This window comes from Patagioenas fasciata, chromosome 2 (genome assembly GCF_037038585.1).
Source record: "Patagioenas fasciata isolate bPatFas1 chromosome 2, bPatFas1.hap1, whole genome shotgun sequence".
NCBI classification, from domain to species: Eukaryota; Metazoa; Chordata; class Aves; order Columbiformes; family Columbidae; genus Patagioenas; species Patagioenas fasciata.
The window spans coordinates 37,824,568-37,851,047 of NC_092521.1; the positions used below are offsets into that span (position 1 = coordinate 37,824,568).

Consider the following 26,480-nt stretch of genomic DNA (forward strand, 5'->3'; position numbering starts at 1 on the left):
CCATTTTAAAAGATTTAGTAGAAACTCAAACTTTTCAAAAGTTTCAACGGTGATGAGCGGAGCAGGGGGATGTCAAAATGAATAACTTGTGCAATTTGAGAGGGGGAAAGAGCCCAAATCTTCAAGGGGTGTTAAGATCTGCTCACATTAAAATGAACTCGTCTGGATCTCGTGGGTTTGAAAACGCGAGTCTGTGCTGCGTCTCCATGCAGGATCGGGTGTACTTTACATTATTTTACAGTACAGTGCTCACTTGAGCAGTAAATTCAAGTTCTGCTGGTGACTGTACACAGAAAAAGAAATAATAAATGAAACTAAGGGGCCGTGTCCTCCCAGACCCGTCCTGCCTGCCGAGGTCCTGTCCGAACTGCAACTCCCGACGTGCAGCGCAGGGCAACCGCCGGCAGCCAATCGTGCCTTGTTAGGAGCAAAGCGCGCTGTGAGTGGCGGAGAGGCGCGGGCGGGTCCGCACCAATCGGGTTGCGGGATGGTGGGAGGTGCCGGGGTCAGAGCGGGCCCTGGCGGGTTGTGTGTGTGCGGCGAGCGCTGCCGCCGGCCTCCCTGCTCTCTCCGCAGCCGCGCCGCCCCCGCGGGCAATGGGGGCGCGGGGCTGACCTGCCCGGCCGGGTTCTTCTTGTGCGACGGTACGGGGCCGGGAAGGGGAACGGACCGCGGCGGGGGAAGTGGGGGCCGCTGGGGAAGGGCGGGATGGCCGTGAGGTGGGGGCCGTGGCGGGGCCGCCGAGGTCTCTCCTACCTTCCCTGACCGCGTCCAGGAGCTCACACCGGCCGGTTGCTGGAGTATTGTGCGTCCACCGAGCAAGGGGGTCGTGGAGCCGAGTGCTGGGGCCTTGTCGCAGCCGACCTGTCAGCTCCGCCTCTAGCTTGGAGAGCGCTCAGCGGGATACGGGAGGTGCGAAGCTGTGGCGGTGCCCCTCACGGGCCTCCCCAGCGAGGACACAGAGCAGAAAGGGAGACGGACAACGGGGATTTGCGGTGCCTTTGTTAAGCTTTGATCTCAGAGCTGCGAGGAGGAGAAAAGAGCAAGTGCCTGACTGACTTATCTGCTAGGCCTTCAAATTCTGTGTAACTTCTTAAAACTTTTAAAACAGCCTATTTTTTTTTTTTTTTCATAAAAAAATACTGGGGCTCCTAGATTTCATGATTGGCTGTTGTAGATGATGGAGGAGGTAAAGACTTCAGTTGTCTCCTCAGTTGTGGCTGAGGAGTGAGGGTAAAGAGCCTAGGAAGGACATGAGTGTGGCTTATGGGACAGGAGGGGGGTAAAGTTTATCTTCATGCTCTTTCAGGAGACTGAAGGGAAAAATGCAAAAGGTGATCAGGATGGAGAGAGTTGTAGGAATTATCTGGTGCTCAGGACAGAACTGGAAGTCAGAGACTTTGACTTACAGCTGATTTTTAAGTTTTGAATAAGGTCCTTTGCCAATTATGAAAAGTAGTTGGTGACACTTTATCAGTTGTCTTAGTTTTTTTCTTTGAGTTGTCTGCATTGTTTATTGGCTGAGCTGCTATATATCCCAGTTAATCTCTTTTGGTCATGTGATAATAAAGAAAAATAGCCTGGAGACTAATCGATGGCATGTACTTTACACATTAGCACTCTTTCCTGAAGGAAGGACCAGTGACGTAGACATTAACAGCATTTTTTCTATGTGAAAATGTCAGAAATTATCATAAGCAAAATGCATATTCATGGTTAGTTGTTTTTTTTCTTTTTTTTATGAGTACAATTAATTTGTGTTGCTGAAAGGCCTACCTTCAGTGAGAAAACAATATAATGTTTGTAGAGTATTATTTGTTTGGAAATGATATTAAATGATTGTGACCACTTAACTTTTTTTCTTTTTTTTTTTTTTTTTTTTTTTTTAATGTAGGAGAATAATTATTGCCTTATGAAAAGTTACTTACATGAGTTGGTAACACCAGGACCACAATTAGCATTTAGTAGTTTCAGAGGCATATAATCAGTCTTTTGGAGGAAATTAGTTTTTTGCACCAAGATGTAGCTTTTTCTCTGAGTAAACTTATGCTTTTGTTGCCTATTAAGTACTTACTCTTTATTAAACAACTCTGGAATCTGATACTCTCAAGCTAACATGTGTGTCCTTTGAAATAGATATGGTGGCTTGGACTTCGGTTGGAGCAAGGCCTAACCTGCTTGCTTCCATTTTATTGTGAGGGTACTAGTGAGAAGAAAAAACCCAAATCCACCCTCTAAAACCCTTTTTGCCTTGGAATGAGTATGGCATTAGTTATTTGGTATACAGACACAGGTTAAAACTTAATGTTCACTGTTCTGGATGCAGTATTAACCTTTTGCTGGCTTTTCTTGCGCATTTTTGTGTAAAAATTGATTATTGCTAAAGGTACTCTGAAAATGCATATTTTGACTTTACATGTTTATACAGAAGTATGTTTTTGGACTCCCATGGTGCCTTGTTGTGAAGTTTCTTGGAAGTATTTGTCAGTAGTATAAAAAGACCTGACACAAATACACCCCTGTAAAGGCTGACTGGTCTGAGACTGTATATAGGAAACATAACACAATACTATTAACCAAACCTACCTGTTCTCTGCATAGAAAGTTAGGTCTCCAGTTTACAAATGTCAAGATCCACAATTCCATCCACATTCCATGAATTCTAGTCCTTGCTTTTTTATACTTTTATGCTTATAACAAATCAGTGCCCTTGTGGTTGTATTTTATGGTATTAGTGATAGAGATTTTTTTTTTGTTTGTTTAAACAGGTGTTTTGTGTGCATGGTACAGAAAAAATGAATTCTACTATGAGTGAGGAGCCTGATGCGCTATCTGTAGTTAACCAACTCCGAGATCTAGCAGCTGACCCACTGAACAGACGGGCCATTGTTCAGGATCAAGGATGCCTACCAGGTCTCATTCTGTTTTTGGACCATCCCAACCCTCCAGTTGTTCATTCAGCTTTACTAGTAAGTGTTCTGGAGATAAATTTGTATGTCAGTAGGACATTGTGTAACTTTGTTAATATGTCTTAAAATGAGTAAAAATTAAAAAAATAAAATGCTGTTTTATGTTATATTGATATTAATTGTATGTGGGTTTTTTTTTAAATATGTATTTCAAAAATTCTTTAGCAATGACACATTATTGCAGGAGAATTACTGGGATTTTTTAAAAGAGATTCATTTACTTTGCACTTTTTTCCTAATACAGCTATTTCACTTTTTGTGTGGAGGGAGGTAAGCATCCTTAAATCTGTTTCTTAAGATGAAGTAATGAAGCTTGGTAAATATGCACAGTGATTTGGCATTCATATTGAAAAAAAAGTTACATTAGAAGTGATTTCCAGAGGTCATGTATTCCAATCCCCTACTCAAATGAAGGGTCCTCAGATCACGACTCAGGGTTGTGTCCTCTTGAGTCTTGAACACCTTGAAGGGTGGAGATTCCATAACCTCTCTGTCACCCTGTTCCAGAATTTGACCAGCCAGATGGTGTTAAAACAAACAAAACCAATGCCAGAATCCCAGAAGACAACCCAAAATCTATTAATAGCTAATACAACTTGTTACAACTTCTGTTTCTTCTTGTTCTTAATCATAAGCACTGAAGTCCCGATTTCTCATCCCGAATCTAAATAGTAACTTTTAAAAGTGTATTTCTGGCTTAGAAACAGGACAAAAGTCAATATTTTGTTAAAAGTCTAATACAATTCTTCTAATAAGCCTTGAAGTTACTAAAATTTATGTGGTGCTCTTCTGTTTTTATGTAATTATTGAATTTCAAACAATGTGAAACTAAAGAATAAATAGAGAGCCCTGGCTTTTACATGCAACTATACATTATTCTTTATACCATCAAGTCCTATCATGTACCATAACTCTGTATTTATAATTTGTTTTACTTTCACAGTGGATATCAGTGGACTTGGAATTACTTCAGTGTCTCTGATACTCTTCTGGGTTCAGGGAATGTGGTCCATAATCCAGGAGACTTGTGTCCTGCTCATTTTTTCTCAGACTAGCCTTACCATAGCATTTGCCTGACTATAATGTTCTTCACTGGGAGAACTTTAGGTTGAGGTTACAGTTCTTGGGAATATGTTGTATTGATTTTCTTTCCAGTGCAGTTTCCTTAGGTTTTGAAAGAGGATTTTGTTTGGATGTCTCACTCTCTTTTTTTGTTCCTTTGCTCCTTTGGGCTGCATATGCTCATTGCCCGCACAAGATACTGTAAGCAGTGTGTGATCATGTTATACAAATTACCTCTACATAAAAAAGATTGACTTTGTCAGACTGGTGAGGGCTAATGCAGTTTGCAGTGTGGTTCCACAGCCCCAGATGCTATTCAAGTTGTGTTGTAAGGACATCTTGTTGGGTGGGAAGGGGAGACAGCTGTGTTTTTCCATGTAGTGACAAACTACAGTTACAGTAGATTAGAAATCAAGATTTAGAGGAGACCATGCTATGTCCCAGGACCCTGGCTGCAGTCAGAAATGGATCAGTTTTCTGTGAAAACGTGTTTTAGGCTGCTACTCAGGCTCATACATTCATTAGTTTTTGAACCTCTTAGGTTCTGTAGCTTTTAATATCTTTGCTGATAACTTTATTTTTATTTTTTTAATATTCTTCCATTCTTAAAGGTCTTTTTGCTTTGTTTTTGGTTTGTTTATTTTTTTAGCCATCCCATTAGTCAAAAAGAAGCTTCCATTTGAATGGAAATAATTAAATGTAGTGATTTGCCACTGAGTTCGTACCTAACTAAAGGATATACAGTACTGACTTGAAATTTCTTACTGTATTATTCTGTGATTCCCACAGCTGACAATATAAATAATCTCTATGACTCATAATAGTTCCCTTTTTAACTTTTTTGATATGTTGTAGAATGTTTCAGGGAGGGTGTTTTCCTCCCCATGTGCACTTTCAGTTCTTTCTTCTATGTAATCAAGAAGTGGTATGTATTTGTATAGTTTTCTCTAGGTTTGGTTCCAGGAACTCTTTATGGTACACTTCAAATGCTAAAAGTTTTGAATGCTTTAAATATAAAAATCAGAAGTAACCAGGCAATACTACTACTTTTTCTCCCTCTCTTAAATTTGGACTAAAATTTTCAAAAATTGGACTCTGAAGTTAAGAAGCTATATTAACATTTCAGTTATAAAACATCAAATGTGTCTTTTGTTATTAAGATTGACAACAGTGTATGTTTATATTCAAGTATGGAGATAGTCCTGTTGATTATAATGAAATTACTTGAGAGCTTAGTGTTTTGCTGAACAGAGGCGGAGCCAAAGTCTATAATAGTAATCTTCTTTATGCCTTCAGTAGACACTGATTTAATAAACATCAGTGATCTCACTTCTTTGAAGATGCAGACTTTTGCATTTCCCATGGGGGAAATGGGAAATAGGGCTTCTTAGTGTTAAAAAGTCTGGTCACTTAAGTTGTTCTGATAACTTTGTCTTTGGTCTTAATTGAGTATAAGTTACATTTGTGTGTAAAAAATATGCAACAGGTGGGAAAGAAACTGTCTACATTTTGACTCAAATAATTAGCCATTAAGAGAATGGGGTTTTTATTTGTCCAACAACATCACATCCTTGCTAAATTGGCTGAACCAGAGACCAGCGAAAATGAGAAACTTCCACCAGTAAGGATACACGTCTTAATAAGGAAGTTAGTAGTTCAGAGCTATTGTTTAGTTATTTCCTCATAGTTGGAAAGTAAGAAAATAAATACATACACAGCATTTGTAAACTGCAATTATTGATACTGATCCACATTAGGAAATAGCAAAACTCAGATTTAGACAGCAGCCAGACTTTCTTTAAGGCAATAAAATGGTTTTGAATTTTACCTAGTATGTGCTGAAGATGATTTAGAAAAAAATCCAACCAGATAATTAGCTCTCAGTCTCTGAAGGGATAAAGGAGCATGTTATTCTTAAAGCAGCTGTTGAGCAATGTAGCTGTTATATGACTATTTTTAAAGAATTGGTGCACTTCTAAACCTTGTAATCACAAACCCCTTTTGATAACCTGTTGTATTTGTGTATTGCAGGATTTTGCAAGTGCCGTTCTTGTACCTACATCAATAAAACACTGATTAAAACACAATGCACAGTACACCTTTGGAGGTTCCTTTTAAGAAAACTTTGTCAGCACTAACAGTAGAGAGATGTCTCATGGAAAGAAGGACTGACATTTTAACTAGAAGAGTGTTGAGTTTGGAGGATCATTCAACTATACGGTTGCTGACTGGGGTCAGCAATGCGAAGTTGTGCAAAGTGTCTACCTTGAAAGTCAAGTAAAAAAACATTGGGCAACAAATAAGTGTAAACTCCCAGTTTAGGTGACAATATCCTAAGCGTCTTGCTGCTGCTTACATTCTTATTCCTGCATGGAGACATCAATATTGCAGTTTGTCTTCAGAAGCTTATTAATGTGGTAGACCTCTTTCTGTGGACAGTAGAAATTTTGTGGTAGTGAACTTTCCAGTATGAGTGTAGCCCATAGAATCCATTGAATTTATACCAGGAGCATAGTGTATAAAAATTACTTTAGATCTCAGATCACATAAATATTTGTTGGAAGGGACTTCTGGAACTTACTCACTTCAGCTTCTTGCTTGAGTTGGGACTGTCACCAACATTCAATCAGGTCAGTTGTAGCTTTGTCTTATTGATTCTGCAGGCCCACTAGTTCAGTGTTGAACTACCTTTATAGTGGAAAAACTTTTTGTAATATCTGATGTGAACATTCCAAGCTGCAGTTTGTGGCTACTCCCCCTTGTTATATTGTCTGCTGCTGTAGAGGAAAGTTTGGCTGGGTTGTCTTTGTAATGGCTTTTTGAGTAGTTGTATACAGCTGTTAGACTGTCCCTTAGACCCTCTTAGCGGATATGAACAAACCCAGTCTCTCAACCTATTCTCATAGATTAGCTATTCTACGCTTTCTGTGTATTTATGAGAATAAACCAATTTGTTAATGTTCACCATAGATGATAATACTCTTTGTCTTTTCACTAGAACTCACATTGTGAATGTTTTGCAGATGTGCACTAATAAAAATGAATGGTAATGTACTGGACATAATGCTGATTTACTGTGGTCATCTTTTTTTCAGGCTCTCCGCTATTTGGCAGAGTGCCGTGCCAACAGAGAAAAGATGAAAAGTGAATTGGGTATGATGCTCAGCTTACAGAATGTAATACAAAAGTAAGTTTATGATGCGCTGTTAACTCCAAAGACAGTGTAAACATAACATAATGATGCAAAATAAAACTTCGACTATGAATTTGTATAGTGAATTTTTAATATTCTTTGTTGAAGTGGCTGCAAACAATTAATAGTTTTCATTTTATAGTATAGCAGAGTAATTAGACCGTAGTCTACATGAAATTTTCACTTGAAAGTCACTTGCAAAACAATGTGTTTCTTGCACTTCTTACAGATACCTGATTTTGTCTCTTCCCTTCGGGTTCTCTTATAATCCTTCTCATCATTGTATAAGGGTGCCTTGTGCTACTGCATTTAATGAAATTGGTTGGCATCTGCCACATTTATTCTTTGAATCCCGCCTTTGGGAAGGGAAGTCATATATGTACTGTATTTGTTTTGATGTATTTTTGAAGGTGTGTATTGGTAGTTCTGTGTTGAAGCATCTTGCAGGTAGAACAGAAGTTAGCCAGGTTTATAGTGATCTCTAATTTCTTTGTAGAATGTGTCAGCTGGGTTATGTCTCTTAAAATTTGCTAAGCATTGAGTCTTAAATACTGGAAGATGTGTGGAGACACGCACACTGGAGAAGATGCACATGTGCACTTATCAGTAGAAATTAATATGATGAACTAGGATGAATCATTACTAGCAAAAAAACCCAAACAACCCCCTTCAAAGTTCAGTCTGTCATAGCAAAAACTAATTTGTCATCGAGTTATGAAAAGGTGATTATTTTACATACGGATAGCACTCCAGTTAACTAGACTTTTCAGGTATGAGGGAAAAGTCATACTGCTTCACTGAGATGTCTCAGATGAAGGTTTAAAACAATTATTTAGAAAAGGATAAAACACAAGTAAAATTGTCTATTAAAGATTCGAGTGGAAAGCTTTTGAATCTTTAATATGTTAGTTGAATCTCTAATGTATCACTGTGGTATTAAGTTACAAGTTTCTGTTGGAGAAAAAAAAACAAGGCTAGACTTTGCTAGCCCCTTCATTCCATAGCCTCTCCAGTTTTTGGTGGTGTATCTTTTGTTGTATATCTCTCTCTCTGACACTACTTATCTGAAGGTGTGAACCTGAAGAATTGTAGGGGAAATGTGATCTAACAGAGAGATTGAAACTATTTAAGTACCTCATTAATTCTGCTGAAACTAACAAGATTGTGTATTGTCCTGAAATTCAGCATTATGCATAAATATCATCTTGTTATTGACCAGTTACCTGAAACACAAGGATTTAAAACAAATGTCTTAAATAGGTTGATGAGCTCTGACTAGAATTCAAAAGTGAATAGTTCTCAGGTTTTTTTTGCATAATTTAGTAACTACAACTTTTAAAAACGATAGGTGTTTTTCATAGGATGTATGGCGAAAAATTGAATGAAGTCTTACAGTATTCAGTTTTTTTAAGGACAGGCATAATTAAGGTAAAATATACACAAGTCTGATTGCTACTTTTGTAATATCAATAAGAACTGAAATATTTAGGTAATAACAGAAGCACGTATTTCAGCAGAACTTGCTTTTAGTATAGATTACACCTATTTAGAGCAAAGAGACATCCTTAAGAAGTTGTTGAAAGGAGAACAGTAGTTCATTATCAGTCTCCGCAGCTTACAAATACCACTTGGGAAACAGTCATAATTAAAACTTTTGTTTAAAGAATGTTATGGAAATCTCTTTGACAGAATTTTTAATATGTTTCAATTACAAGGACCAAAAGAGTGCAAAGTTCAGAAACGTGCAGAAAAGGAGAGAGAAGTGAATAAAAACTGGAAATCTTCTAGGTGTTCTTTTTTTCTAGAGAGCTCTTTGGCAAGAGTAAGAACATACATTTGATTTGTATGCTTGTAACATTTGGAAAGTGTGATATCATGAAAATTTAAATATATAACATCTTCAAATACAAGACTTTGTCATGTGCTTGTCAGGATTTTAGGCTTTAAAGTTGACAAGGAATGCTGAAGCTAAGTTTTGTATTGCCTGCAGAAATATGGAGAAAGATGGTTGAAAAGTGCTGAGAAGATAGATGTAGAATTATTTTTGTCATAAAAACCCAATGGTTTGGGATTGTGATTTTTTTTTTTTGATGGAAAGTCTGTAGGGAAGAAAACAAGGTCATGACCTTCTTCAGATTTGCTTTACAAAATGCAGATTCTAGCTTTTAATGTGATTTCAGTTTACCAGAAGATATTGTAGTCCTTTGAACTGGAACTAAATGCTAATAAATGCAGTAATAAATACTTTGGTCTTAATGACTTCATGCTGAGTGTTCCAGTGCACTTTCCAAAATCTGGATATCTAGCTCATCACTTTATCTAACCTACAGTATTTTGATTATTCCCATAAGTTAATTTGGGCTTTATATATATGTTTTGTTTTGGGTTTTTTTTGTGTGATGTGTTATAAAAATGCAAACCAATCATACAAAGAGAGATGAATTTCTGCCAGTATTCTACTTTCATAGTTATTGCACAGTTCTTTCAAGCGAGACAGAACTCAGGATCTTTTGGACCAGAAGTTGTGGTCACTGTTTTTTTTCTCTAGACAGGTCAAGCACACTGTGTGGTCTGAATCTTCCCCTTTGATCAAAGATGATGTAACTCTCGCTGTTCACTTTCATTGACTTCTCACTTCACTAAATAATAGCCAGTGGCTTTCCCTGTTTAATACTGTATTGTGAGGAACTGTATTCAGCCACTGATAAAGCTGTGTTATGTCTTTTCAAGCAATGAAATGGAGCTAGTGTGCACAGAGGCAAGTCATGAACTGAATATTTGTCATTATTTCAAACTTCAGTTGATGTTCAGGAGTGCTGAACTGACAGTGTGCTTAGGAAGTCAAGAGTTTATTTAGAATTCCAGTTCTCTTTTGCTCTCAGTTATGTAAATCCTGAAGTATGAGGGCTTTTCTCATCATGTGTGTGTCTTTTTATAAACCTTGAAGGTCTCTGTATTACAGACCTCAAGTTCAGGTGTGGAATTTCTTGTAATCTGTCTACAGGTAACTGTTCTAACATATCTTAAAATGGTTGATGCCATCAACTGGAAAATAGTTGGTTTGCTGCTTACGGTTTCTTGTAATACTACATGGGAGCCTCAGGCATAGGCTAAAATCCCTTTTGTTGCAAGTAATACATAACTCGTGCAAGAGGAATAGAGCACTTGTTTCAATTTGTTAGTGTGAAGGTGAAGTACTATTTCCTCCAGAACACTACTGAGGGTGAGAGTTGAAATTGAGTGCCACCTGTTTATTCAGTGATAAACAGTAAATTAAACTCTGTACTGCATCTTGGAAAATGGGTAGCAAGTGTTGGAGAGACATCCAAGTTTAACTGGAGTTCTTTGGGGTACCTTCTTGTCTCATTTCATGACTTATCAATCCCCTAGTATTATCTGATAATCTTTTTGGTATTTCCTTATAATAAGCATTATAGCTCATTTGTGAAAATTGTTTTGCTGCTTAAAATGAATATTCAGCTTACTCCTTAGTTGATACTACATTTCAGCAAGGGTCAAAGGTTAGGTTTTAGGTTCACTGTGACAGCGATTTTTCAAGATGTATGAAAACTAGTTTTTGCTAACAGAAAATTAACAGATTTTAGATGTAGAGACTGGAGCTTATAGGCCCCAGAGCAGAAATATGAAATGTCAGCTCTGAGTAGAACAGCATAAAAATTTGAAGGCTGTGAGATATTTATACTTTTAAGTTGGTTGGTTGTTTTTTTTTTTTTCAAGCTGAACTTTATTTGGAACATGTATAACTTTCTGAAATACTTCATATGAAGGGGTTTATACAGTTCCACATTTTCTAGGATATATGAGAAGCTGTTCAAGTTACATGGAATACTTCAAAACATTTTTCAAGGATGAAAATTTCTGTTGCCCTATTCTATACTTGCTGGTTTTTTTCCTTAGTAGGGGAGATTTCTTATTTGTCCGTCCGCATCTGCCTATTTTTAAGTGAAGCTTGATGCATCTTTCTGTGTTCTAAGCTGAGAGCAGTAGCTGTGTTGGATAGAAATCGGACTTTAAAATACTTACCTGCAGGTTTCCAAACTTTTTTTTTTTTTTAAGTGGCTGACACTGTTTTATTGCTATCACAAAGACATTTCACTCCCTTACCAGGTGACTGACTACATGTAAGTGTATGTGTAAAAGTGTTTGCATAAATAGATAAAAAGGAGAGGATAAATTGAGGCTCCTAGGGTGTATTCCAGCAGTCATCAGCAGTTATTTAATATTGAAAGCTGGTTTAGTCACTGACTTCATGAATTGTATGGAGGACTTAATGTGTCCGTATGGACTTTATAAAATGTTATTAGCCACGTCTAAAATTAAAATTAATTGGGATTTATAGCCTACAAGGAAATACACTAATTTGTGTTCAGAGTGAAAGTGACTTTTGATGGACAGTAGAGGTCAAAGTTCATAATTTTTCATAATCTTTATGGGCAGCATAATGGTACTGTTTAAATGTAACTAACATGTATTAAAAAAAACCAAACCTGATGTAGAGTCAATACACTAAATAGCTCTTATTATGGAATGGCAAATTACTGAGAGTAAAATTCCAATTACTTGGCTAAAAGAGCTTTTCAAGATAGTCTTCCTTTGCCAGGGTGTCAGATTTAACAAGCTGAACTAAATCCAGTGCATTAATCAGCTCTTCCAATTTATTACTTGCCTAAGAAGATTAGGGCAATTAATATGTGTTTAATTAGAGTCCCTTGCAGATCTGGTAAAATACATTCAGTCTATAATTGCTGACTTCTTACCCAATTTTAATTTTTGGTAGTCTTAATTACCTATATTTTTAAAAATTTAATTATTCATTGAAACCAGCAAAGTTTGAATTTATGGTGTCTGACAGAAAAAAGCCAAGTATTTCAGGTAGTATTTGCTGAAATTAAAATAATCGGGATGTAGCATCGTAGGAGTTTTATCCTTTTTGTTGTGTGACATACTACTTATTCCCTTTTGTGAGAAAGAAAAAATGGTTGAGGGAAGACAAGGCAAAGGCCATGTATTAATTAGCAAGAAAGCAAACTGTATTAAAGGGATACCTGATGATGAAGGGGATGTTACCGTATCATAACTGGCTTCAAGGTAATATTTTGTGAGAAATTATACCTAAAAAAATTATGTAATTTTTTCATATTTGCTGCATTTATACATTTATGCTGTTGATTGGAATACTTAAATTCTGATCTGTAAAGTAGAAAGAAATAGCTTTTACAGACTGTAGAGATTTTATTCTTCTATACTTGAATCGCTTAGTAATGTTATTTTTGTAATCCTTGGTATGTGGATTTTTCAACCTTGAGAAATGGTTGAGACTGGATAATGGGAAGCATGATCCTGCTGCATTATTATTTGTGGACTCTCATACTTGTGATTCTGTACTGAGAAGCTGTGATTTTGGAGAAAAAACATGGTTATCGTATGCCTTAGATATTCCTCTGAGCAGGAGGTTCCAAAACATTTATTTTTAGTAATTATTTATAAATTGCAGTGTATTACCTAGAACAAGAGTAATACACACATCTGTCTATTCCAAGTTAATTCTCCTGGTCTTATCTTTCCTGATATTTTTCCAAGCCTCCTTATTTTACCCACTTTGTCGCATTTTTGTCTGTTAGAAGGTAAGTGCCTCTAGAAAATTATACTGTTTGCTGCTGGTGTCTCTCCTTGAGCTGTGGGGCTCCAGTCTATTCAGTGCTGTAGCAATGTGCTTGTTAATAATAGATGGTCATAGCAGGAAGACGCCTGCAGGCTGTTTTATTCAGCATTGTTAAGCAAAGTGGCCTGACATCCCCCTCCCCCACCCCTAGTTTCTTTAAGAAACGTTTTTGTGGTATATTTTGTTAATCTTACACATTGCAGAAATAGATTGGGTTTTTGAAGTTATTTTTGAAAAAGTATCCTCTGCCAAAAAAAACCTAAAAAACAATTAAATATTAGGAAATATAGGAAGCATCAGTATGTCCTCATTAAATATACCATGTCATTTGTTCTAAGTGGCCGAATGCACCTTTTGTCTATCAAACAGCTTCCTGGTATTTGGAAGAGATTTTGTTTTATGTAGGAGGGAGTGGAGAGACAGGGGAGAAGATGGGGTCAGTGCTGTGGGCTACCTAGGCCAGTAAGGCATGAACTCAGTAGAAAGTTCTTGCTCTTTTTGCTTGTGGGTCATGGCAAACTAACGAGAGTTCAGACTTTCTCACCGTTCAGCAATTGTTTTTAAAATGTTTCCAGACCTCTTCCTGTATTCGTATAGGGTATCTAGTGTTATCAAGGGCACAGGAAGTCATGATCTTGACATAGAGATGCAGACACAGGGATAAATGGTAGGAATAAATAAAACACAAGAAGCATTAAGTAATGAAATTATGTAATATCTTAGTTTTACAGTGTTGGTATTAACCTGGACTTCAGTCATGCTATGATGGTGTTTCTAGTGATTTTTGTGAGATAACAAAATAAGGTTTAAAGGCTTGGAAATATGGATATTGTTTGTAAGAACAGTCCAAGTCTCGACTGCCAACCGTTTAAGTGTAACTAGTAATTTAAATGTTGAAATATTACTGTAGATTTATATTTTGCAGCAGTTAATAGAAATTACTAGTCACATAAATAACTGTCCTAAAGGTTTATTGTGAGAGCTGCAGTTTAGGATGAGTTTATTGTATTTGCTTGCATGTGTAGAACTGGTCATTGAGAAAAATATAAAGCGTGACCAAAGAAAAGGGTCTGCCCTGTGCCTTACAGGATGTCCTCTAATCATTTTACTTTTGACAGGTTGTTTTGGGTTCTTGTTTGTTGGGTTTTTTTGGTGTGTGTTTTTTTGTTTGTTTGTTTTTTGTTTGTTTGTTTGTTTTGTGGGGTTTTTTTTTGTTTGTTTTTGTTTTTCTAATCTCAGAACCTCTCTGTAGTCAAAGAGATACTGCAAAGCCATTATTGCTTCTTGCACACAACTTACTTTATTAGTGAACTCTGTATGACCAGGACTATTTCTGTACTCAATGGTTTGGGTGGTTGTCAACCTCTAGATTTGGCTTTTGTGTGTTTGTATCTTTTTCATGCTGTCGTGTGTGTAATTCCTATTACAATCTTTTGACTGCAGTGAGGAATACAGTTTTGTTTCACTTTTTGTTTTCCAACCTACTACTTTTGCCTTATAATATTTCATTTGGTATCTGTCATCAGTATTGGGACTGTTTGAGTGGCTTTTAATCACTTGATGTCTGTCTCAGTTTAATTCAGGTGCTATAAATCCACAGACTTTTTAGTGTACCAGTTCAATACAATATTAGTGCAATAGCTTTTAGGATACTATCTCAATACATTTGCACACTCAGTGAAGCAGTGGAGCGGCTACTTTTTTTGTTGGTTTCTGTGCAGCACTTGCAGTTAATGCATGGCTTTCTTGGTATGTCTCTGACACTACAGTTCTTGCATTTCAACAGCTTCTCCCTTTTCTTAGATATAAATATTTCATTTTCTTGGTCGTTAGCGAATTCCAAATTAATTCACTGACAAGTAGTGAAGTAACAAAGTAATCATTAATGCAGTGTTTTTAATTGGTCATTTATGTAACGTGAGATTTAGAGACTACTTGTAAGTCCTTCAAAATCATGGCCTTCAGCTGGTTTATAATGACTGGCTGAAGAATATAATGACAAGGTAGTGCAGATTTTATGGCCTATTACCCAATTGTTGAAGTGCCTAAGTTCTAGAGTGGTGGTTTATGTACAATACCTGAAAAGCCACGTTACCAAGTCATAGGTTCCTAAACCTGGAAGAGTTTTCAGTACGTGTTACTGAGCGAATAGGTGTCACTCTGGTGTAGCTTTTTTGGCAGCGAGCGGGCCACAATCATAATTGCTTGGAGTGTTTTGTATTTAAGTACAAAACAACTTTAATAAAAATACACATATTTGAGAACCTTTTTTGCCCAATATCTTAGCCAGTTTATTCTTTGTTTAGAAACTGACTGAAGCAATGAGCTAAGTATTTTAGAAAGCAGTACAAGCTTAAAATGATTTTACTTACTAATTTTTCCTGCAGACTTTATATTAAAACAAATCTGTGACTCTGCAAAACGTTATGATTTTGAATAGAAAAAAATGAAATTATCTACAGTGTGTGACACAACATTCTGATATGTTAAAAAGAGTAGAATTTGAACTGGCATTTAAGTAATTGCTGACTGTATTGTAAGAAAAAAAACCCAAAACCCAAACATGCTGAACACAGTGCCTCAAGACCTGTCAGACATGGCCTGCCAAAAGGCAAGTGTCTTCTCTTTGTGGTGGGATTCAGTACCAAGGTGTGAGGGAAGAGATTTTAACTGGATTGGCAGAAGAGTCAGGAATAGTAATGGCAACACGAGGTGCCTTTAACACTCAATAAACCTTGTCGTCAGCTGGTGTCGAAAGCATTTTAGGAATACAGTGACTTTGACTGGTTACTATTGAGTTTACCAGAAAAAGTGCTGAGGTAGGTTCTTGGATATGCTGACTTTTTCTGACCACTTACTAAAATAAAGAGCAAAGGAGGCTTATGGTGCTTGGAAATAAAAGTAGCAAGTTGTGTTGTGAAATATTGAATACTAACCACAGGTATGGATTTATAGTACTGTAGGCTGGAGCTATTTATCTGTGAAAAGGGAGTTGATGAATACTTAGCACTGTGAGGTTTCTCAAGGGAAGTGATCCTTCCCCTGTACTCTGCATTGGTGAGGCCACACCTGGAGTATTGTGTTCAGTTCTGAGCCCCTCAGTTCAGGAAAGATATTGAAGTGCTGGAGCAGGTCCAGAGAAGAGCAACAAGACTGGTGAAGGGACTTGAACACAAGACCTATGGGGAGAGATTTAGGCTGGATATTAGAAAGAAATTCTTTACAGAGAGTGTGGTCAGGCATTGGAATGGCCTGCCCAGGGAGGTGGTGGACTCACCATCCCTGGAGGTTTTTAAGCTGAGTTTGGACATGGCACTTAGTGCCATGATCTAGTAAATGGACTGGAGTTGGACCAAGGGTTGGACTTGATGATCTCTGAGGTCTTTTCCAACCCAGTTGATTCTGTGATTCTCATCTTTCCTTGCTAGTATCATATGTCTGCTTTTGGGTTACAGTCAGCATGGCCATAGGTGATGCTTGGCCCTACTTTATGACATTCATGCTGAGCATTTCAAAAAAGTTGCAGATTTTTTTCTGTTAAACCACAAATGTCTGGATTTATGTATTTTTTTTTTCCCTTTTTTTCAAGAAACATAGTAAGGTTCTGGTGTATGGTTAGAATTTATATAGTTGGGTATTACAGGCAGTAAGTGTCACAAAGGGATGTTCCTCAAAAAAATGTTAATGATGAAACAGTCTTATTGGTGGTTTCTGAATGGAGCTGTTTTTTCAGAAGAAAGTGAATTTTAATCTGGAACAACTAATGTGAAGTAAGTATGTTATTCTGAATTAGATGTATTTATCTTCAGGAATGTGTTTTTACACTAGACTGTTTTGCAGTACATGTTACCATATCTTTTTCTGCAAGATTGCCATTGCGTTTTGCAGGTAGAAAATCATACGCAACAACCTGGAACAAATTAAAATATTTAGTGCATTCTGTGGTTACACAGTACATCATCAAGTTCACACATTATTTTTTAAATTTTGGTGTATACTTCAATCTGTTCTTCATGACTTGCTGTCCTTTTGACTTGCTTTAAAAAATAAATCCATTGCCAACAAATAAGTAGTTCAAGAGTGAAAGCAACTGTTTAAATGTTTTGTTTTCATAAAGTTACCTACTTCAGGTCTCTGCTGAATAGATTAGTATTAAAGTATATTAGCAAATGAGTCAAGTACAAGGCTTACACACAGATAAATCTACATAGATTAAACATGCTTTTTTATTTTTTTTCCTCTGGTATGGTTTGGTGCTGTAGTTTAATTCTTATTGTTCGCACAGGTTTGTTTATGGAAGCTTTTATCTGAGAGTTTTCAAACCATTTTTTTACTTTGTCCAGTAGATTTCAGGGAAATAATCAGATAAAGCTTACTTCGCAAAACTAGAATAAACTGTGGTTTTCTTGAAGACATAAAAAGGATTTTCCAGATAATTATATACTACCATCATGTATTGTTATATGATATACTTAATGCTGTTGGCATATTGATAATACAAGAAGTGCTATTTGGCATCCTTCAAGATGTTCCTAAAATGCAGATCCTAATTCTAGCACTGCCAATACCTCTACCTGATTGCTACAGCATTATTACCAGGAAGGACCGACTTTTAATGCCAGTATTTGATATCTTCCACTGGAAAGGACTAGAGAAAGTTATTAGCCTTAAGATTTTTTTTTTTTAACCCCAATGCAGTTTGTTGAAACCGTATAATAAATATGATTTCTGCCATATAAATACAATAAATGATTATTGTTCATTAGCAGGCAAGATGTTGGAACTAGCTATGGTGAAATTCAACGTGGAGTTTGTGTCTGTTATGCAGACTCTTGTCTAGCAAATGCCACTCTGAAGCCTTTTGAGTTTAGTTCAGTAACAGGCCTTGATTTCTTTTTTTTTTTTTTTTTTTTTTCCTTTTGAGATGGAGAATGTGTCCATATGGTAGATACCAAGCTGTGGAAGATCAAAAGTTGATCTTCCATTTAGCATATAAATAGAAAGAGCTAAACAAAATTGGATGAATAGCTGGGTTAAACATATGGCATATGTTCAAATCTGCAATCTTATTCTTGAAAGTTTGTTCTCCTTGTCATGAGAGAACAATAGAATGAACCTGAGAAATGTTCTAAGCATGAGTAATTAATCTTTTTGCTAAATGTTTAAATCAGTCACTGATTTTACAGTAGCTAATGGCACTGTACTGTGATTTTACTCAGATTTACAAATTATATTTAATATTTAGGCTTTTGGGCTTTTTTAGCAATCTTTAGAACATCCCAACATTTGCATGGGGTTTATTTAAATTTCCAGGGTCAGTAGGCGTGTAACTTAACTTGAGCTGGAAGTGGCACTGGGAAATCCAATATTCCCTCCTATTTTCAGTGAGGCATATCTTGCTTAGTACAAAATCTACGTCAAGGCATCAAGTTTGCTTGTTCTGTCCCAGACTTTTCTTAGTTTAGTGTCTCGTGGTCAAATTGTCACAGCTAGTAGTGTGAGTAGAGTCTGGAAGACTTGGCAAGTGTCAGGAATCTTGCAGGTCTAGAAAGCATTCTAGGAAAGTCTATCTGACCTTACCTTGTTTCCATGGGGCAGCAGCCTTGAAGTAAACACAGGTGACAGATAACTAGAATCATAGAATAGTTTGGGTTGGAAGGGACCTTCAAAGGTCATCTAATCCACGCCCCTGTCGTGAGCAGGGACATCTTCAACTAGATCAGGTTGCTCAGAGCCCTGTCCAGGCTGGCCTTGAATGTCTCCAGGGATGGGGCATCTACCACCTCTCTGGGCAACCTGGGCCAGTGTTTCACCACCCTCATCGTAAAAAAAAATTCTTCCTCATGTCTGGCCTGAATCTCCCCTCTTTTAATTTAAAAATCTTACCACTTATACTATCACAACAGACCCTGCTAAAAAGTCTATCCCCATCTTTATTAATAGGCCCTGTTTAAGTAGTGAAAGGCTGCAATAAGGTCTCTCCCTTCTCTTCTCCAGGCTGATCAACCCCAACTCTCCCAGTCTGTCCTCATAGGAGAGGTGTTCCAGCCCTCTCATCATCTTGGTGGCCTCCTCTGGACCCTCTTCAACAGGTCCATGTCTTTCCTGTACTGAGGAGGGCTCCAGAGCTGGACACAAGACTCCAGGTTGGGGGTCTCACCAGAGGGGAACAGAGGGGAAGACAGCACATCGTTGTTACCATCGAAGTGCAGTCATAACAGAATTGCACTTAGGCTTTGTGTAGGTTCATTGAGCAGTCCAGCTGCTTGATTTTTGGATTTGGAGATTCATAGTGCTGCAGCTCTGTGTCACTTCACTACTGTTTTTCCTGTTCTACAACTGTGAATTATTTTTCCTATTGTTGTGCTTGGTATGTTGTTGTTGGCCAACATAAGGATCCTGCTGTCTATATTTGTGAGGATTTTGACCTTTTTCTTTTAAGCAAGCAGGTAGCAATCCTTTCTCTCAGCTGCTATATAATGTTATCTGGTCCTAACTGGGTGTTTTGGGGCTAAAGGGAACTCTGGTGTACTGTGATGGGCAGCATGGTAATAACACCTCACTGCGACTGTGAGAAAGTGTGCACTGAAATAAATGCTTTTTTTCAAGTTGTTTTCAAATTACTTGCCTTTGCCTAGAATGAATCAGGAGAGCACCCATATGCTTGTGAGTCCACCGTATCATAGGATGCACTAGAATCTCACAAGAAAGAGCATCATTCTTGGAGATAAGCAAGAATCTTGCCCTGGCACTGGAGTAGAACAGCCAGAAAAACAGCCAGATCAGATAACTGTCTTGAAACAGATTGCTTTTTCTCTAATACCACGCTCTTTCTTTAGGCTTGTCATTCATGCTCAATGCTTTCATCAAAACCATGTCAATCACTGTGTCTCACTTCTAGAATCAAGGATTAGTGATTTCCCACCCCCCTGTTACTGAATGTAGCAATTCTTTGCAGCTTACTGCTCCCTTTAGTTATTGCTAGAGACAATTCCTGTCCTTATATATAAGAAGAATAGTCTCTGAAAGAAATTGGTCACCTGGAAACAAATACATCAATGGTCTTAAGGCACAGTTGATATGAATATCAATTAGTTAGCCATTTTTAACCATAATTAAATCGAATTATAAATCTCCACCAAGTAAATGCTTTAAGGTTTCTGATACAGCTGCATTTACCCAACAATCTATTTGGGTAGAACTCATGCCAGTCCATTCAATTCCTACTTGTGTTTTTTGTATCATATAGAATACTACATTTATTGCAATGAAAGAGGTTCATTACAGAAATGATGATTGAAATATCACTGCTTAGGATTCTAGGGAAAAATATTAGTTTTGTCTTATAGGGGCAGTACTTGCATGTATGAAAAAGGATTGAGATCAAGTAAAAATACCTACTTCTATGTGATCATAAGTTTTCTCAAACTTTTCGGAAAGGTGCTTGGGTCATTCTAAAAATGGAGTCTCTCAAACTTGTATTTTGAATTAAAAATTATGCATTTAGTCCTTTGTTACAATCACTGAATTGCATAGGATTTTTCTGTGATACGACTGTAAGTTAAATTGGAGAGTTGTTTTTTTACTTCTGATTTATGAGTAGGTTATTTAGTATGGGATTCAGCTGAGGTCTTGCCAAATGTATGAACCTTAACTTGGATAATGAAGTAATTTTTATTCTTTAAACTCTTCATATTTGTTACACTTGAATTATGTGGTGGATTTATATTTTTAAAAGAACTGTGCTTTAAGGCACTATTTTTCCATTAGTATGTAAACACCTTGAGATGTCAATACAGGAAATTTTACCTGAACTGACTTTAAAAGGTTGAGATCTATTTCCTTAGTTTTGTGGTTTGGGTTAATCTTTCCTTCACCATTGCTAGCTTTCTTTGCTTTCAAAGACCTGCTCTTAATATTAATTTTTCTGTGTGTTGGTTTCCCAAGTAGTTGTGAGCAAGAGCACAGTGATGAGCCATACAATGCAAACCTGTTCTGGTTGGCTGTAACAAGCCTTTCCCCAGGAGTTGTAAGGCTGTTGGCTTTGCACTATCCCTTATGGGGCTGTGCATCTGAAAATATATATACTACAGATATTTGGTATGTCTGTTACATGTGTATAAGTGGTGTACTGCAAATTTAGTGTTCTTGTATATTATTTTCCTTGCTTGGATCTTAACAGAGTTCTGGGGAGTGGGCTGTTCTGTGACAGTCTACTTCTAGTTGCCCACTTCTCACAGAATCACAGAATGTTAGGGATTGGAAGGGACCTCAAGAGCTCATCTAGTCCAGTCCCCCTGCCAGAGCAGGAACACTTAGATGAGGCTACACAGGAATGTGTCCAGGCGGGATTTGAATGTCTCCAGAGTAGGAGACTCCACAACCCCCCTGGGCAGCCTATTCCAGTGTTCTCTTACCATTACTGAGAAGAAGTTTCTTCTCAAATTTAAGTGGAACCTCTTGTGTTCCAGTTTGAACCCATTACCCCTTGTCCTACTGTTGATTGTCACCGAGAAGAGCCTGGCTCCATGCTTGTGACATGTAAACATTAATAAGGTCACCCCTCAGTCTCCTCTTCTCCAAGCTAAAGAGACCCAGCTCCCTCAGCCTTTCCTCATAAGGGGAGGTTTCTCACTCTTGTGCAGGGAATGAGCTGTAACTCTTCTCCCTGTATCCCGAGAGGTAAGTGATGCCCGCTTCTAAAGCTGGAAGTTGAGAGCGGTCTGTCTGTCTTTGGATCTCTTATTCCCGCGCAACCCTGGGGAAAATAAATCCATTGGTACAAGTGTGAAATTGGTCCCTAGATTACAAATTGAGTGTTCTTGAAGTACATCAGTTTTGGTTAATACAGAAAGTAAAAATGTAAACTCCTAGGTGAGCTTATATATACACTTACATGTTGATCTATATTGTGAAATGACTTGAGATTAAAATATTTCATTGGTATTCCTGTGTGATCTCATTTTTTGCTTTGTACTATATTTACCGAATACAATTATTGTGCTAAGTAAAATGCCCAAAAAATGCTATAGATTAAGGCAGAAAACTTATGCAGTGTTTTCGTAAAATCAATGTCATGTTTGAACCAGTAAACTGTTGGATTTCTAAGTTTTGTATTAAAGTTTTAAAATCATTATTATAAGGTGTAATAAGCTCAATAGCTTTTCCTTGATGATTCTGGCTAGTAAGATCATGCTATAAGGTGAAAATATTTGAAACAGCAATTGGCAAATTGTTTAATGACTTTGAGAATGAAGCCTCCTCTGTTCCATGTAGCCTGGCCTTTAGTTCTTGGTGCCTTAAGATAAAACCATTTAGGACTAAGCAGTGAACTAAGTCTAAATATGGGAGGAGGACATTTCTGAAATTAAAAAAATCAAAATTACACAGCTGCTTATACTTCAGACTTTCTAAGTTTTTAGGTGCATAAGAGTTATGTAAGCTGTCATGCAAAAGTCTTTGGAAGACAATACATAGGGAAAATAATTGGCAGAGAAATTAAATACATTTTTGCTTCACTTACATAATAGCATAGCTTCTAAAATACTCTTAACCTGAAAAATAGCTATCCACAAGCTGATAAAAATGCATACACTTCTTGTATGTTGCTGTTTGAATTTTTCTACTGACTTCTCAATTTCTAGTATGTGTTCACAGACTCACAGAATGGTTGAGGCCGGAAAAGACCTCTGGAGGGTATCTGGTCCAACCCCTCTGCTCAGGCAGGGTCACCTAAACCACATTGTCCAGAACCATGTCCCGGATGGCTTTTGAATAATCTCCAAGGATGGAGAATCCATAGCCTCTCTGGGCAACTTGTGCCAGTACTTGGCCATCTGCACAGTAAAAATGTTCCCTGATGTTCAGAGGGAACCTCCCATGTTTCAGTTTGTGTCATTACCTCTTGTCTTGGCACTGGGCACCACTGAAAAGACCCTGACTCTGTTCTCTTTGCGCTCTCCCTTCAGGTATTTACAGACATGGATAAAATCCCCCCTGAACTTTCTCATCTCCAGTCTTAAAAGTTGCAGCTCTCTCAGCGTTTATTCATCAGCCCCTTAAATCATCTTCCTGACCCTTTTGTGGACTCTCCAGCATGTTCATCTCTCTCTCATGTACTGGGGAGCACAGACTTGGACACAGTACTCATGGTGTTGCATCACCAGTGCTGAGCAGAGGGGCAGGATCACCTCCCTCTACCTGCTGGCAATGCTTCTCCTAATGCAGCCCAGGGTACTGTTCACCTTCTTTGCTGCAAGGGCGCATTGCTTGCTAATGTTGAACTTAATGTCCACTAGGACCCCCAGGTCCTTTTCTGCAAAGCTGCTTTCCAGCTGGTCAGCCCTCAGCCTGTGCTGGTGCCTGGGGTTGTTCCACCCCAGGGGCAGGACTTTGCACTTGCCCTTGTTGAAGTTTATAAGGTTCCCATCAGCACATTTCTCCAGACTGTGTAGATCGCTCTGGATGGCAGCACAACCCTCTGGTGTATCAGCCGCTTCTTCCTGGTTTGTGTCATCTGCAGACTTGCTGAGGGTCCACTCTGCCCCATCACCCAGATTGTTAATGAAGACAGTGAACAGGTTTGGACTAAGTATTGACCTGTGGGGTACACCACTAGATGCTGGCCTCCAGCTAGATTTCATGGCCTTGATTGCCACCTTCTGGGCCTGGTAATCCAGCCAGTTTTCAGTCCACCTCACTGTCTGCTCACCCAGTTCATACTTATCAGTTTCTCTATGAGGATTGTATGAGAGACAATGTCAAAAGACAATATCCACTGCTCTTCCCTCTTCTACCAGGCCAGTCATTTAATTGTAAAAGGCTATCAGGTTGGTCAGCTGTGGCTTCCTCTTTGTGAAGCCTGGTCACCTTCTTGTCCTTCATGTGCCTGAAGGAAATGGTTTCCATATTTGTTCTATCACCTCCCCAGAGGTCAAGGCGATCACTCAAAGATTATCAAGAGCCTTGAAATGTCACAAATGGGTAATTAACTTTGTCGTCTTGTTGTGGGTAGTGGACAAACTGAGCAAGTACAACCAAAAGCAAGCATCACTGCAGAAGTTAGACTTTTGGAGTTAAATGACACAAATCTACTTTTGATAGAATCTGGGATATAATTGAATCTCTGACAAAGAAAGATAGCCTTTTTAACTTGACAACCTGTCTCTAGGTTATAAACTCAGTAGTAACACTCTCTAATGAAATGCTGTTATGGTATGTTTGTTATCTGTTTTGCTAACATTTTTTTAGGCACAGCGTATGTCACTACAGAAATGCATGTAATAGTTTTGGTGCTTGTGCACAAGGTCTGCCGTTCTTTGAGCTGGATTATGGGTTGTATCTGTTTCCTCTGATATAGGAGTGCATCTGTAATATACACATACGTACATATATATTTATTTGAAAATATATGCATACAGTATTACAGCTTTTTAAAAGCATTGGGTGGTCTTTTAAACACACACACATAGATCTAAAAGAGGTGTTTTAATAAACATATTTATGTCTTGCCTTTCTCCAAAAGGAGAAATTCTATATTAGTCTTTTTCAGCTTTTGTGTTTTCTCTACAGAAAGAAACATTACCTTCACATCAGATACAGCTGTGCTGGGAAGGTTGTCAGGGCCCCTCTATTATAATTTATGATGCCATGTGTATACAACCAGTCACATGCTGGTTGTATGGCCATGTTGTATGCTGTTTATGCATTCCTTCCAAGCATGCATTCTTAAACCACATCACATATACCTTTGGAGTTGTAGCCAGTAATGTTCATGTCCTTTAAGTTTAGCTGAAACTTCAAAGAATGTCCTGTTATGCTAATAAAACATCTGAGGCATTTGGATGATGATTGCAAAGTTATTTTTAATTGTGAAGAAGACAAGAAGCATTTTTTGTATTCTCTTCTGACAGACACTGCACGTGCCACTTGGATTCTGTGTTTGTGTTACTTATATAGACAGCCTGGGGTGAACATAATGGACAGGCAGCAATCTAGGATGACAAGAATTCAAGAAGACAGTGAAAATTAAAGCTTTGGGATTCTGACAGGCATCTTCTGAATCTTGCTAAAGTAGTGTGTTACCGCCTCTGAAAGTGTTGGTAACCAAGTCTTTACCAACTGTTACTCTGCTCTAGCTAGAGATGACCATTTCCCTAGCAGGGCAGCAGAACACTAGTCATAGAATTGTAGAACAGCCCAGGTTGGAAGGGACCTTGAAAGGTGATTTGGTCCAACGTTTCTTGGGAATCTAGATCACGTTATCTAGCATCCTGTCCAATTGCATCTTGAAAACCTCCAGTGATGGGGACTCTGGCACATCCCTGAGGAGGTTGTTCCAGTGATTGATGGCTCTCAGTCTCTAACTGCATAGTGGTTTCATAGTATGTACCTGCACCTTCTGTACCAGAGTGTGAATGTGGGTGGTGGATGAGCAAGAGTTAGTTCCCTTTTGCTACTCTGAGGGTGGCAAGAGGCTGGGTTTGGACACCTGTGGGCAGTGGTATTGGGAAACTGCTGACAGGAAGCGGGAAGGTGCTGGGGGGGCATGGCTTAGTGCCTTCAGAACCCTCTTTTCTTAAGGTTGCAATTTTCTCTCAGGCAGCAAACCACAGCCAATGTGTTATCCTTATTTTTACAAAAACTTCCACTATTCTACTGTTTTAATTTTACATGCAATTTAGTTGTATTTTTCTTTTTGTTACCAATATTTGTATAAAGAAACAGAGTCAACCTTGAACATCACCTTGGTTTTACAATAGAGTTTATTATACTTACTGAAATGCTTTCCTATTTTAGATCTTGGTTGTTTCCTTTTTTTTTTTTTTTTTTTTGGATACTATCAATGTACTGAATGATCTCAAGAACTTATGTTTTCCTCTCCAAACGGATGCTGTTCAAAACAAGGTGCAGAGAAGGAAAAAACAAAAAAAGGCTAGCTGGGACCTCCACAAGTTGAGAACTCATAAGATGCTTGCTTCAGTGTTCGTTCTTGTCCATATGGTAGGGTGAAAAATGTATTGTAATTAAGGAAGTGAAATGGAAGAAAAAAATCTAAAGGTACTTAGTGTTTGTTACTTAGTGTTTGCTAAACAAAGCAGCAAAGCTGTCATTCATCATTTTAAGATTAATTGCAAGTTGATGCGGTAATGATTTTTTTTCTGCATATAGTTTTGAATCACTGGCATAATTAAAACATAGCTGGATTTGATCTATAGATTTATATTATACTGTATTAAATTAGTTTTAATTAATCATAAGAAATTAATATATGTTTGGTCTACTGTCTACATTTTTTTCTATCTAAAAAAATCCTGTCATGTAGTTTATACCATAAATTTTAGTCTAATCAGAAATAATTTTTGGATTCTTTAACAAAATCTGGGATTCTGCTTTGCTGTTGATGTTCAGTAACTTTGGAGAAGAAAACATTTACAAAGGTGACCGTTCTACAGAGCAGTTTTTCTTCTCTAACAAGGAAAGTGGGAAATGAAATGTATCACAAGGCAGTGATGTTTTGTTTTGTTTGTAGTTGTCAAACTGATGTATTTGTGTTGTTTGAGAACACAGACTT

The 26,480-nt window shown here is 37.8% G+C and overlaps 1 protein-coding gene across 1 annotated transcript in view; it reads left to right on the top strand.

Annotated features, from left to right (window-relative positions):
- The first annotated feature begins 489 nt into the window (after nt 1-489).
- ARMC1 (armadillo repeat containing 1) overlaps nt 490-26,480 on the top strand; it is a 32,893-nt gene continuing 6,902 nt past the window's right edge. The window contains exons 1-3 of the mRNA XM_065831959.2: nt 490-644; nt 2,769-2,969; nt 7,127-7,218. Coding sequence (XP_065688031.1) covers nt 2,796-2,969; nt 7,127-7,218 — 266 coding nt within the window. The 5' untranslated portion in view covers nt 490-644; nt 2,769-2,795. The remainder of the gene's footprint in view (nt 645-2,768; nt 2,970-7,126; nt 7,219-26,480) is intronic.